We start from the raw sequence: 13899 nt of genomic DNA, 5'->3' as shown, positions 1-13899 counted from the left end.
ACATAATCACGGATGCCTACTCGATATAACGTCTTCTGTGTAGATATCATAGTTTAGTGGGGTAATCATCTTATCAAGTTAACCCACTTATGTATATCCTAATCTACTTTATGCAATCAAATAGTAGGACAGGAGATCTCTTACACAAAGCCAACCAATTATCCTCGGCATGAAATCTCTATGGAGTCTTCATCTACTGCTGAGGCTTTTGGTACGCTCGAACGTTACATAACGCACGATTACAACATCACTGCTTGGATTGCACTTCTTGGTGATGGAGTAAGCCAAAGGAATGCCGATATTTCCCCATACGCATCTCCTGCTCGAGCAACAACATCAGCTGGCTTGCCACTGGCCTATATAGATGTTGATGATTTAAAAATATCTGTCAAGGAAGATATTGCGTATGCAGCTAGGCTATTTGATGAAAACATCTCTACGGAATTACATGTATACCCCGGTGTGCCACGTGCATTTGAGGTATGTGCACCCAACATTGGGTCAATAAGGAATAGATCTCTATGTGTCCTTGTTCAAATATAGCTACGTTGAGATCTTTCACATTGATTTAGGGTGTAGCATCTCTAGCAGTTTAGTGTCCAGTCTGCTATATTTCTAGTCTGACAGCTAGTAATGTATCTTGCTGAAAACTTACCATGGCCTCCAATGTTTCAACCGCTGGGCCTGGATCTGATGGATTTTGTCACATAATTTCTATTGCGACTTTTGACCAGGCCTCTGTACCCTATTTTATTTCATTACATGAACAAATGTAAAGAAGATTCAATTATGGAGGTTTGATTAGGGAAGGGCTAGAGCTTAACTCTTCTTGATTTAAACATCGTGGTCATTTGCTAATGTTCATACTCACATACTAGACTAGTCGCAATTCAATGTTTGCGCTCCTCCAATCTCTTCACCAAATCCTTGGTTGAGTCCATTACTTTGTGCTCGGCCTCGCCTTTGTTATGGCGCTGCCATTGCCAGAGCTCACTTACCCTGTTTGGGTATAGCGCCTTGGCTGGGATTCTGTACTTAGCCTCACCTCCCACAGTTCCGAGATAGACAACTTGTACTATATACTGTTTTGATACCTGTCCCTGTTGGCGGCCGTCCCGGCCCGTGACAGTCTTGAGAAATGAGATCCCGTAGTATGTCTCGATTTTGAGGGTTAACCTTGCCACCGTGGTGGTATTTGTTGAATGCCAACTATTCGAGTGGATACATTGCCTTTTGTAGTCCCGCAAACTGGTCCCTAACACTTGCAGCAGTGGTTGTGGCAATGGACTGTTCGTCAACCTGTCCAAACGTGCTAAGCCCAAGTATTTCTTTCATTGCCTGAATTCGCAGAGTCCAAAACTCTCCCTGAATATCAATTTCATCGTAATTCTACCAGTCCAAGAGATCAGAGACGGTCAAAATAACGTAGATAGGGGCTACCATAGCATCTATCTGTGCAGGGGGGGCAATGGCACATTTTGAAAGCCCGCTGGCGTTCCATAGCTAGGAAAACTCCCCTCTCGGCGGCGCGTTGCTGCAGAATACTTTCAAACGTTGTGAACAAGCCAATCCGCGCTGTACCATACACCATGACACGCAGTAAGCCAGCTGACAAGCCGTTATACAGTTTAGCTACTCTTCGCTGAACGATGAGACCACGAATGAGCGACATTGAAGATGCTGCTGCTGCTGACTTTTCGTACTGCATGAGTTGCATGCGAACTTTCAAAGTGTCAATCAGCTGGATCACGACCGTCGCTACCATGCCTGCACCGCAACCGGAGATAAACGGGGCTAGTGCCAATAAAAGTACGTGTTCTCGCCATGCTTTCTCATAATCTTTGCTTTTTCCGGCATACGTCGGTTGCATTGTATAGCGTTTAGGGTGATGTTTACTTCAGGCCAAACGATCTCGCGATATGTCCTTGCAATAGTAGACGTTGATTTGGTTGTTGAGGATCCTGTAGACGTTAGAGACCGAAAGCAATCCTCATAAAACCTGATGGATTGGTGATACTTTTATTTTACAGAGCTGTGTAGAGTCCTAGAGCTTAATGGGAGCTATTTTGACTCATCTGGTAGTAGTATAAACTTTCTGCCGGTCGGCTCTGGCAGCACAAACGCCTCGGTAAGATCTATTTCGCCTCTTCTGCGGACACAAAAACCTCAATTCAGTACGTCGGGGCACTCTGTTTTGAAGCAACTTTTCAAACAGGTAGTTGTACATGTATATATATGTGTGTTTGTATTGAACATTTTTATCATACAAGCCCAAGTAGGTTGCCACAATATATGGGGATAGCACAAATTCAACTAAAAAGTTCTGCCCGTAAGCTCAGGCGAATGGAGAGCTGCAAGGCGCAATATGCTCGGGTCATTGGATTCCGTAGTGGATCCCCCAAAAAAGCCTGTCTCCCCTTTGCCAGTATCCAACGCTAGGACTGGTAGACAAGCTAGTTGGCTGTGGTTGATCGAGTAGTTCTTAGTGGAGATTGATGCCGTTACCAAGGCTTCAGTCATCAGTGCGGAAAGGGAAGACTGGAGCAGCTGAGCTGGGACGAATTTCGGCGCTAGTCTAGCTAAGATTGTTTGTAGCGACTTCAGGTGCGCCGCTATCACATATGACTCCCCATCGTCCCACGAAAATGATCTGAATATATCCAGAAGCACATGCATGGAAACTGCCTATATGTATTTTCTTAGCTGTTTTGTTATACAGAAACACTATAAGACTTACTATGTAGTGTATTGTGGGGGTAAAAGGCTGTACACTCCTAAGTTTGTGGAACACAGAGTTCAGTATCTCGACTATTTGTATAGAATGCTCTACGCAGGTTTTGTGTGAAGCCGAACCGATGCGCTCATTTCTTGGCCTACATGTAATGTCTTTTCTGCCTGGAAGAACTGTGTCTGATAGATGCCAATGGACTGAATTAGCTGCATAGTGGTAATGTAGCTGAGCTGCATAAACTCCCGTCCACCTTTTTGTCAGCTTTTCTTGAATTTTGCAGAATTCTTATTCCAAATGCTTATGCCATGTGGTCAGATCTTCCTCGATTCTGCAGATTTCGGTGAGCGTAGTACCATCGTGTTCTTCCTTTATGTTGATTGAATCGATCGCGACATTGGCCAATGAGGCAATGCGTCGCATAGATACTCCTAAAGTGGCCTCATCTGAGATTTCGGTGAAGTTCAAGGCCCCGAGTCTATCATAAGAGGAGACAGATGGCGTACGGTGAAAATTACCTTGGCTCTCGTGAGCTAGAGACACTGATGCTTTTGTTGTACATGTCCAGTTGTCTACCTCTAGTCTTTGCATCGGTTCAGGAGTAATGAGAGCAAGATTGTTGAATGAAGTTCCTTGTATCATGCTAACATGCGGTCAATTTCCACTACAGCGACAGCCGATTTCTGAGTACTTACCGTAACGCTGCGTTTGTAAACTCGATTGCAAGGCCGCCATTGCCGAGAGCAAATCCAAGATCACTGAGAATTACCAGACCAGCTATGGCCGACTTGCGGGGGGCGTATGAAGATTCAAAAGCCAGGCGCCGTATCGCCTTCGTTCGGAAATCTAGAGCAACGACTGATACCAGCATAATGAGACCCCATGGCAAGTATACAAAGTATCAAAAAGATCAAGCAGTTGCAACCTATTCGCTCGCCCAAGGCTTTGCCTGAGTGTAGTTTCCGGATTACTGGATTCAGTGGTTCGTAGGAGCTCCAGAAATGGCCCAGCAAGTACGAATAGAATGGCTTATCAATCTCTATAAGTCTGTTTTCTGACACATGAGCCTTACATATGTCCTGAATTCCATACGCCTGCGATTTGTCGAAGAAAGAATGGAGTCCTGTCGGCGTCTCAGAACTGCATAGACTTGTTTCCATCCATTCTGACGAGTTGATCATTCGTTCGAGTCGCATACGGGTTTTTAGATACTCCTTGTCTGTATCAGCAGACATGAACATGTCCAAAGTCAGGTCCAACTGTTCGGCTCGCCAGTCGTGGCCGTTCCTGGCCAAGCTCTCCTCTTCGACTTCCAGTTTTTCCCCCTGATACACGGCAGGTGTATTTTATGGCGCAAGTTTCATGATCGTGGATGCTTGTGGTTTCACAAGCGGTCTTCTCCTGCTTGGCGGATTGATGCTGTGTTGCTCCAGCATATTTTGAGGCATTGTGAGGTGTTTACTGCGTAAGGAAGCCACAAGGGGCTGCGAAAAGGGGCTGAACTATATCAGGCGACGGGCTACTTTCATATTCCAAGCTTTAACTCACAAATTTTGCCTGTATAGCTCCGGAAATTCGCATCTTTGGTGATGGTTAGTACACCACGCGCAGGAATGGGCTCCGTCCTGCAAAATGCACTGCCGCTGTTCAGCTGACCTCACCAATAAAGTAACAATTAGGCATAGTACAGACTCTTTTGCGGCGTGCCCGGCATAATGTGCATGCCAAAGTAGCCCTGCGGTATGTTCTCTTGTTTTTTTGTCCGTCAATATTTGGCGCACCTGAGTTGAATCGATCTGTCGTTACATCCATTTCAGAGGGTTATTAGATCTTGTGTTTTATAGGCTTCTTGGAAATATGAATTGAATGCCATAGAACAATCATTGTTACTGGAATTATTATTAGTTAATCGCAATATGGTGATGCAGTCATCTGTTGAAAGAGCGCTTGCCTAACTAGGGAAGAAACCCTCGGTTACTGCACGTTGCACCAATCATGAAAAAGATCAATCGTCATATATAAATAATGAATCGATTGTCAAAATCAAAGACACAGTTCAGCTCTGTTGCCGTGAAAGTACAGCCGAGGGGATGGCCACGACGTCGCATTCGCTACCACTTGCGTACTAACATACGGGTTCAAATACTAAGACCTATACCACATTTTACCTTCCGCTACTGTGCGCTGTACGCCGCCCATCTCTATGGAAAGTCCAAACATGACGGCACCCCGCAGGCTTTGGGATCACCCAAATCCACAAACCACATGGATGTGAAGATTTAAGCAAAGTCTGGAGGATGCCACCGGATTAAAATTCCCGGTACATAACATGGGAATTGTAAGCGTCTGGAGAGCATTGCTGACCATATGACAGGTGTATGAAGATTTACATAATTATTCTGTCACCCATCGATCGGACTTTTGGCGTTTCACCTTCAGTTTTCTGTCCTTGGTCTACGAAGGCCCTATTCCCTCGGTAGTCGTCACTGAGACGGCGCGTATAGATTCCATACCAGAGTGGTTTTCAGGTGTGCACTTGAATTGGGCCGAGAACGTACTATTTGCTGGCAATGAGGCTGGAAAGCCTGTGTACTCCTCTGGGAAAGAAGATGGAAAGATTGCAATTCTGGAAGTTAAGGAAGGAATGACCCAACAAGTCCGACCCGTTACATGGCAGGAATTGCGGACCCGAGTTGGAAGACTTTCGCAGGCAATGCGAGCGCGAGGGGTTCATAAAGGAGACCGAATTGCTGTCGTTGCAAACAACTCTGTAGACACGTTAACAGTTTTCCTGGCCACCACAAGCATCGGTGGTATCTTTAGCTCTATTAGTACTGACGTCGGAGCGCGAGGCATCCTGGAGCGTCTCTCCCAGATTCGACCCAAATTTGTTTTCGTAGACGACCGAGCCTTGTACAACCGCAAGGAGATCGACATCCGCCCTGTAATGCAACAGATATGTCAAGGACTTCGCGAATTTACAGAGTTTCAGGGTGTAGTTGCCCTAGTGCGTTTCCCCAACAGGCCGGCCGATATCACAGCCATCGCTAAATCCTACAAACTGGCGGATTTTCTTTCTGTCGCAACTTCGGATACTCTTATCTTCGAGCGATGTCGATTCTCAGATCCTTTCCTAATTGTATATTCGTCTGGAACAACTGGAAAGCCGAAATGCATCGTCCACTGCATTGGTGGCGTTCTTCTAAATGGATGCAAGGAGAGCCGACTTCATCGAAGTATTGACCACACTTCCGTCCATCTCCAGTATACCACCACTGGATGGATAATGTATCTTGTTTCAGTATTAAGCCTTGTCCTTGGGGCTAGGATAGTCATGTATGATGGTAGCCCCTTCGTGCCCGATCCAGCCAATCTCATCCGCTTGGCAAGCAGTACTGGAGTCACACATTTAGGCATAAGCCCCCGATTCTTGCAAACATTGCGCGAGAACAACATCTCACCACGAAAGGTTGCCGATCTGAGCCGCTTACAGACTCTTTCGAGTACAGGTATGGTACTGTCCGATTCCCTGTTCGAATGGGTGTATGATGAAGCCTTTCCGAGCACAATTCATCTAGACAACTCCTCCGGAAGAACAGACTTGGCGGGCGCATTCACTGCGGGAAATCCTCTCCTACCCTTGTATGTAGGGGGGTGTCAAAGCAAAGCTCTAGGTCTAGTTGTGGAGGTGTTTGAAGCTGGGCAAAATACGGATGGCAGTATACAAAAGGGAAATTCTCTCCCGATTGGACAGGCTGGTGAGCTTGTGTGTACGGCTACTTTTCCCAGTATGCCGGTAAACTTTTGGGGTAATGGTGGACCTCGTCGCTACTTCGAGAGCTACTTCAGTCAATTCGACAATGTATGGACACATGGCGATTTCGTAATGGTCCACCCAACCACGAAGCAGATCTTCTTTCTCGGTAGAGCGGATGGTGTTCTTAACCCAAGTGGCATCCGCTTTGGTAGTGCAGAGATATACGGAGTCATCGAGGCCAGTTTTGCTGATCAAATTGCCGACTGCGTTTGCGTTGGACAAAAGCGCGTTCAGGACACGGACGAAAAGGTTGTTTTATTCTTGCTACTGAGACCTGGACATATCTTTACCAATAAGCTGGTGGATGAGATCAAGAGCGCGATCCGCAGACAACTGAGTCCACGGCATGTCCCACAGTTTGTATTTGAAACACCAGAGATACCAGTAAGTGCATTGGATAGAGCAAAATTTCAAAGCGAGCTTACCCGTCCCATAGGTGACATTCAACGGAAAAAAGGTCGAACTCCCAGTGAAGCAGATCGTTTCTGGAAACTCCATTACACCATCTCGCGCCATTGCAAATTCCAAGTGTCTTGATTACTATTATCAATTCTCCAAGGATGACGTATTACACGCTGCATCTCAACCTTCAGCCAAATTGTAGTGAGATGCGCTCAAAATTTCAGCGGAGACGAGCATACCGGTACCGAAGCACGGTATTGTATATGAAAAATAAAATGTGTTCTTCTACCCTTTCCTTGGTAACGATTACCGAAATTCTAGATAATATGAACTCATTAGAACACATTATGAACCAAGCTCAAGAACTTGGCTATGATAATGTCGAATTATGGAATAATATCTATTGGCTTTATTTCTCAGTCCATGGTTAAGTAATTCCCATAATGGTGATGTTGTATCATCTACTTCATCAACTCATCGTGGATGGTAAACCTAGATGGGGCCAAGTCAAGGAGCTTAATTACATCGACCTTTATCCCTTCTTTCTATACCTTTCATTCCGCGGTATACAGTATCGTGGCCACGATAAAACGTCGTAGGATGAAAATAAGATATCGAATAGACTTTCGGTTCGCAATCGGTGCGTAGTGAAGGTACTGATAGGTGGCAACTGGCAACAATATTTTTGGGGGTAAGAGCTGATTGAATTTTTCCATCTACGATAGCTATTTGGTAAATAGATATATGGTCTGAAAGATATGACGTCCAGCATTCTACACCACAGTATACATCATATGACTTGAAGAGATCAGCGAACCGACCAAGGACATTTTTGGGTCATCAATTAGGACGATTGAACTCCATTTCAATCGCGTTTTGTTCCTCAGAACCAGTGGAACACATAACTTGCTAACATACAACCCTCCATCACAACCTTTCTGTACCCAGTCCTGAGGGACTGGCATTCTCGAGCGGTATTTTGGATCAGCCAATCCTCATCTTTTAGCCGCTTCAGATCACCTTTTACACGATCAACATGACTAAAGTCAGACTGTGTAGCACATCATGTGGTAATTGTTGGAGCTGTGAAAATGGAAGACCAATATCCTGCAAGAAAACTCAGCTGATTACAATTATCAAAGACGTTGAATAGCGCAGGCACTATTTATCCGATCAAAGTTATCGTTCAGCCAAGCCAATAGAATCACATCCCTTTGTGACATTGTCACACACCATATTGAAAGTTAGTCTCAACTTCGGAACTTCCGGGAAGCGAATGGCGTGCCAGCTACGACCTTTGTATAACTCAGCTTATTTTCCCCGTATTTAGTCACAATTTATAGCTCATCTGCATGGAAACAAATCAGTCCCGCTGCAGTTGCCGAGGCTACTCGGTGTTTGTAGTACGCAGCTTTGGTTCCTCGGCAGTTCTTGCAATGCCAACCACAACGTCATGCTTTACAGCATTTAAACCAACATGGGAACCCTTATAGTATTCTCATCATACAAACGGAAAGGAAATGAGCTATAGTCTTTGTTCAATCGCAATAAGCGGTGCAATCGTAGATGACGAGCCTCCGTTACGATGAGCTACCAGAATCTGCGGTTATCAGTGGGTCGCGACTTGACGCTATCAATGGGTGGAACTAGGATTGGATACCATAACCTAAAGAGACCGGAGATAAGGCGTTTACCGACAAACCACCATCGGTTGCGGAGTAACATTGCCCGCGACCGTCATGTTCGGATCATGGAGGTTGGACCACGGGATGGCCTCCAGAACATCAAACAGTTGGTACCCCAGGAAGTCAAGACCGAGTTGATCCAGAGTCTCGCAGAAACTGGGTTGCAGGAAATCGAGGCAACATCGTTCGTTTCGCCAAAATGAGTGCCTCAGCTCGCAGATGGACGGGCCGTACTTCAAGACGCGCTACAATTTGCGAAGTCGAGAAAGTTGTCGGAACCCTACCTCCGTTTTCCAGTTCTCGCGCCAAACATGAAAGGCTTGGAAAATGAAGGACTGCCGGCGCCGATGAGATTGTGGTTTTTGCATCCGTCACCAAAGCCTTCAGCAGAGCAAATCAAAATTGTACGGTAGACGAGGCTGTCTCTCAGGCCAGAGTTGTAATCAAGGAAGCACTTGCCTCTGGTATCAAAGTCAGAAGGTAAGCACATACACATACTCCTTAAACCCTTATTGAAGAACGGAGATCGATCATGCATTTAGCAATGACAGTATGACAGCGCAATTTCCTGTGTTTTCCCGGACCCATTCTCGGGGCCTACGGCCCGTAAAGATGTCCTGGAAGTAGTGCAACAATTTCTTGAAATGGGATGCTACGAAGTCGGACTGGGAGATATGCTTGGTGTTGGAACGCCTAAGGACACGCAAAGTTTGCTTGAAGTCCTTCTCCAGGAGGTTCCTGCACATAGACTTGCTGGGCATTTTCATGACACATATGGACAGGCTGTAGCGAATTCGTACAAATCCTATGAGATGGGCATTCGGACCTTTGACAGCAGTGTTGCTGGCTTGGGTGGTTGTCCCTACGCTCCTGGAGCTCGAGGCAACGTTGTTACGGAGGACCTTATTTACACCTTCGAAAAAGCCGGTGTGAAGGCTGGAGTGGATCTTGAAAAATTGGTCGATGTTGGGCAGTGGATTTCCAAACGCCTCGGCATTCCGTATGGAAGCAGAGCTGGTGCAGCAATCGCTCCTAAGAGGACGCAGACTCAACGCTCTCCGCCACGAAAACATTCTCCTACAGAGTCGAGCGTGCCAAGATCGTGGCAGGTGGTGGAGGATACAAGAGAGTACAGGATTCCTCGTGCAGGAACAGCGATGAAGATCACCCTAACTCGCCCCAAAAATGGCAACGCGATGACAAGCACCATGCTCACAAGCCTAAAGAAATTCCTCAAGAACCTGCACAAAGATCCGACAGTATACCATGTTGCACTTGAGTCGGAGGGTAAGTATTTTTGCACAGGTATGGATCTGAGTGGAGGCACCAACACAACAGATATGACAGGGGAATCAAATTACTACGGAGAAGTGGCTGCTTTCTTTGAGGCTATTGATCATGTACCACAAACCACCATCGCATTAGTTGACGGCCCGTGTTTTGGAGGTGGTGTTGGCTTAACTTTCGCATGTGATGTGCGCATCGTTTCCCCGAAAGTCAGGTGGACGTTGAGTGAAGTAAAAATTGGGGTCAGTCCAGCTGTTATCTCCAAGTTCATCGTACATGAATGGGGAGCCTGAGTGGCGCGGGAAGGAATGCTGTCGGGTAGGGAAATCAAGCCGGAGGAGCTCTGGCGCGTAGGCGCAATCCATACTGTCACCGCAGAAAACGAGACTTCGGACGACGCACTCAATAAGTATCTGAACCAGCTTGCAAAGTGTGTGCCCCGGTCAGCAGCGGTCAACAAAAAGCTGACAAGATATGCGTGGGTCGCACCGGAGACTGAGTCGCACACTTCCCTCGTCAAAAAAGCATTCCATTGTATGGTGGCTGATGGTGGAGAAGGACAACACGGAATGGAGCAATTTCGTCTCAAGAATAAGGATATAGACTGGCAGAAGTTCTGGAATGGGTCAAGCCCATTCAAATATCCAATATACGGCAATCCAGGCGATGGTTCAAGGTAGATATCTCTTGACCAATCTCAAGGACATGAGTCTGGGAATGGAAGGGTTTTGATTCTCTTTCTGATTACTTCATCATAGTTTTCAAGCTTTAAATCAGACTTGTGTTTGTAAGACTGCTTCTACTAGTATGTTCAGTTACGAAAAAATGAAAAAGCATAGTCCTTCTCGACACGACTCCAGCCTCTCTAAGTTTTTCTATCTCGTCAAGTACTGGAGGTGGAGTTCTCAAACTGGCGGCCGTCTGGCTGAACTTCACTGCTGGCCCAATAACCTTAATGCGACCAGTTTTCACGGCCTCCGTTTCCATCTCAGCAATCATGTCTCGTGCCGCAGCTTGAGGATGCACAAACGTACTCTCCATGTTGTTGATTGGAGCAAAAGGCAGTGATTTATCCTGGAAAAGCTTCGTCCATTCACTCGTCGTCTTCGTCTGAAAGGCGGTATTGAACATTGGCGTGAGCAGTTGGCGATTTTCGACTCGCTTTGGGTTTGTCGCAAAACGCTCGTCCTTGATAAGCGCTTCAAGGTCCAAAAGATGGCATAGGCTAACGAATTGCGCATCGTTTGTTGCGCCACACACCAGGTATTGGTCTTTGGTTTTGAAGGCATCGTAAGGAACAATACTGGGATGAGCGCAGCCCCATCGTTGTGCTTCGATGCCAAGATTCAACCAGGCAAGGCCGACATTGGTGAGCAAGCTAATTTGCGTCTCAAACAGGGACGCATCGACTCTCTGGCCTTCGCCTCTCTTTTTACGAGCATGCAATGCGGCGAGAATAGCGCCATGCAAATACTAAAGTCCGGTGGACATGTCAACCATGCCAATTCCAGGTCGTACTGGCGGTCCGTTGTGCTCGCCCGTAACGTACAGAAGACCAGCTTCTGCGCCAGCTATAGGATCGTATCCTCCTCTATGTGCAAATGGACCAGAATTTACATATCCTAACGTCTCGTGTCAGGTCTCACAGATGTTGCTTTAGTCCTGAAGATGACATGTGAGAAGAAATATTCACCTGAAATGCTTGCATATATGAGTCGAGGGTTCACAGCTTTCAATTTGTCATACACAAGACCTAAACACTCCATAGTTCCCGGTTTGAAGTTTTCCCCACTATATGGGTCCTCAATTAGTCGAACGCCATACGATATCCCAAGCAGTTATCATATGTCGCTGCCATGGATCAGAGTCACTCACAGTACATCTGTTTGTTTTGCGAGCTCGAAAAGAATTTTCTTCCCTTTATGATTCTTAAGATTGAGAGTCATTGGCTTTTTATTGCGATTTACCGATGTAAAGTAGTTCGACATGGTTTGAGCAGCCGATTGCCACGTTGGCCCTTCGCCCTTCACGGTCCAATGCCTGGTGTCATCCTACCCAATTCGGTCATTCTTTGCAAGGCTGAAATCGAAATCCACGCATGTATTAGATAATAGTCTTACCCCTTTACCAATTGTTTCGACCTTAATCACCTCCGCGCCGTAGTCTGCTAGGATTTGCGTACAAAACGGGGCCTAATGACAACAATTAGCTTAATGCGACGGCCTCATTAGCCATTATTAAAACGCACCGCAAGTACTCTTGAGAGATCCAGAACCTTCAGACCTTGAAGTGCACCAGCGTTGTCTGTAGTATTTGGATACCGAGTGGAAGTTGTGCGAGCAAAACACCGATGTTGGGAACTACCACTGGTCCATTCTGCCAATACTTTAGTTAATCCAGTTACTTTCCTCTTGGAGTTGTATATCGTGGGCAACATTGTAAAGGGAAGATACTTGGGCTAAACTGCATGAAAATCGCGTTGTGGTTCACCAAAATATGATTTTGGAGGGCCATACTTGCATTCGGACCTCGGAAACGATCAAACCTAAGGGCTGTGGTATGATGAGATCATGAGAATAGTATATTGAATTACCTCGGTATATGTCAAGATGTGGAAAACCGTGTGCGCTTGTGAGGAATCGTACCGACCGATCACAGATGTTCTCTACCAACCCCGCACATGGGACTTCAATTTTACGTTCGAGGGCAGTAAAAAGACACGAACAACTCGATCTAATCTTATATTCCCATTTGCTTTGTTATATCAAAGAATTCTAACGAGCATCTGGTGCAAATGCTTTGCTACAAGGACTTTATCCGTCCATACTTGACAATATTACTAATGATCCATTGCTAGTCTCCTCTGAATCCAAGAAAAGCGGTGCTCCGCCAGAAACAATCAATAACTTCTAGGTAGCCCCAATACTCGCTGACTGATATAATTCCTAATCATTTCACCACTGATCGGAGCGATCCTCGATAATGTGGCTTCCCTCAGATAACGTTCGACGTGATACTCCTTTGCGTAGCCCATGCCGCCGTGAGACAATACTGCTCGTTCAGCAGCTTTGAAAGCAGCCTCTGAAGCTAAGAATTTTCCAGAATTAGCTTGTTCGCCACTTTCGTAGCCTTGGTCGTACAAGCGTCCTGCAAGATAGAGCATTAGTCTTGCAGCTTCCAGATTCATCCAGCATTCTGCGAGTGGGCGTTGAATTCCCTGGTATTTACCAATGGGATTACCAAAAACCACACGATCTTTTGCATAGTTTGACGCCCGACGAATAGCAGCGAATCCAATGCCTAATACTTCCGCGCCTACTAGCACCCGCTCGGCACTCAGTCCATGCATTATCATCTTGAAACCATCGCCTTCCTGTCCAATTAGATCCTCGGCTGGAACTTCCCAGTCTTCGAAGAAAAGAGTATTGCTATCGACCGCATTGCGCCCCATTTTTGGAATCTTCGTAACTTCTACTGCATTCCGATCGAGATCAGTGTAGAACAGGGAGAGACCTTGGCTAGGTTTTGAACATTCTTCAAGTGGTGTTCTGCGTACGAGTATCAAAATCTTTTCCGCAACTTGAGCTGTAGAAATCCAGATTTTTGAGCCTTCCAAGATGTAATGATCGTCGTTCTTCTTTGCGGTAGACTGCAGCTGTAAATTATTCAGTCCTGTATTAGGCTCTGTGACACGAAAGCACGCTCGCTCTTTGCCTTGAATGAGTGGTACTAGCCATCGTTTTTTCTGCTCTACCGTGCCGAACTTCGCGACTGGCTCCAGTCCGAAAATGTTCATATGGACAGACGAGGCGCCATTCAGCTATAGTCTGCAGCATGATGGCCGCTTCCGAGATGCCAAGGCCTGATCCTCCGTACTCTTCTGGAAGACAAATGCCAAGCCAGCCGTCTGATGCTAGATCGTTGTAGATTTCCCACGGGAACAGCTGGTTGTTATCTCTTTCCATCCAGTACTCATCAGG

At 46.2% G+C, this 13899-nt stretch overlaps 6 protein-coding genes across 6 annotated transcripts; 2 read left to right on the top strand and 4 right to left on the bottom strand.

The window, feature by feature from the left end:
* Nucleotides 1–1405: 1405 nt before the first annotated feature.
* COCCADRAFT_89219 (uncharacterized protein) lies at nucleotides 1406–1870 on the bottom strand (the record flags this gene model as incomplete). Its single annotated transcript, XM_007711457.1, has 1 exon — nucleotides 1406–1870. One exon carries the CDS (start codon nucleotides 1868–1870, stop codon nucleotides 1406–1408), a length of 465 nt encoding a protein of 154 aa, XP_007709647.1.
* Nucleotides 1871–2313: 443 nt separating this feature from the next.
* On the bottom strand, nucleotides 2314–3599 carry COCCADRAFT_24076 (uncharacterized protein; the record flags this gene model as incomplete). Its single annotated transcript, XM_007711411.1, has 4 exons — nucleotides 2314–2685; nucleotides 2738–2895; nucleotides 3247–3371; nucleotides 3424–3599. 4 exons carry the CDS (start codon nucleotides 3597–3599, stop codon nucleotides 2314–2316), a joined length of 831 nt encoding a protein of 276 aa, XP_007709601.1.
* Nucleotides 3600–5057: 1458 nt separating this feature from the next.
* Nucleotides 5058–7149, top strand: COCCADRAFT_2799 (uncharacterized protein; the record flags this gene model as incomplete). Its single annotated transcript, XM_007711399.1, has 3 exons — nucleotides 5058–5066; nucleotides 5103–6929; nucleotides 6982–7149. 3 exons carry the CDS (start codon nucleotides 5058–5060, stop codon nucleotides 7147–7149), a joined length of 2004 nt encoding a protein of 667 aa, XP_007709589.1.
* Nucleotides 7150–8697: 1548 nt separating this feature from the next.
* On the top strand, nucleotides 8698–10599 carry COCCADRAFT_34499 (uncharacterized protein; the record flags this gene model as incomplete). The annotated part of the gene is made up of 4 exons (XM_007711432.1): nucleotides 8698–8816; nucleotides 8966–9112; nucleotides 9192–10191; nucleotides 10252–10599. 4 exons carry the CDS (start codon nucleotides 8698–8700, stop codon nucleotides 10597–10599), a joined length of 1614 nt encoding a protein of 537 aa, XP_007709622.1.
* An 88-nt stretch (nucleotides 10600–10687) lies between these two features.
* COCCADRAFT_34498 (uncharacterized protein) lies at nucleotides 10688–12356 on the bottom strand (the record flags this gene model as incomplete). Its single annotated transcript, XM_007711431.1, has 7 exons — nucleotides 10688–10715; nucleotides 10755–11347; nucleotides 11417–11541; nucleotides 11613–11710; nucleotides 11795–11970; nucleotides 12040–12111; nucleotides 12168–12356. 7 exons carry the CDS (start codon nucleotides 12354–12356, stop codon nucleotides 10688–10690), a joined length of 1281 nt encoding a protein of 426 aa, XP_007709621.1.
* Nucleotides 12357–12818: 462 nt separating this feature from the next.
* COCCADRAFT_34497 (uncharacterized protein) lies at nucleotides 12819–13884 on the bottom strand (the record flags this gene model as incomplete). Its single annotated transcript, XM_007711430.1, has 2 exons — nucleotides 12819–13694; nucleotides 13726–13884. The coding sequence occupies 2 exons, from the start codon at nucleotides 13882–13884 to the stop codon at nucleotides 12819–12821; spliced, it is 1035 nt and encodes a 344-aa protein (XP_007709620.1).
* Nucleotides 13885–13899: the final 15 nt, after the last annotated feature.

Source organism: Bipolaris zeicola, assembly GCF_000523435.1.
Source record: "Bipolaris zeicola 26-R-13 unplaced genomic scaffold scaffold_29, whole genome shotgun sequence".
NCBI lineage: Eukaryota > Fungi > Ascomycota > Dothideomycetes > Pleosporales > Pleosporaceae > Bipolaris > Bipolaris zeicola.
Note: the sequence above shows the minus strand (reverse complement) of the source record. Positions and strands in the feature narration are given on the sequence as shown.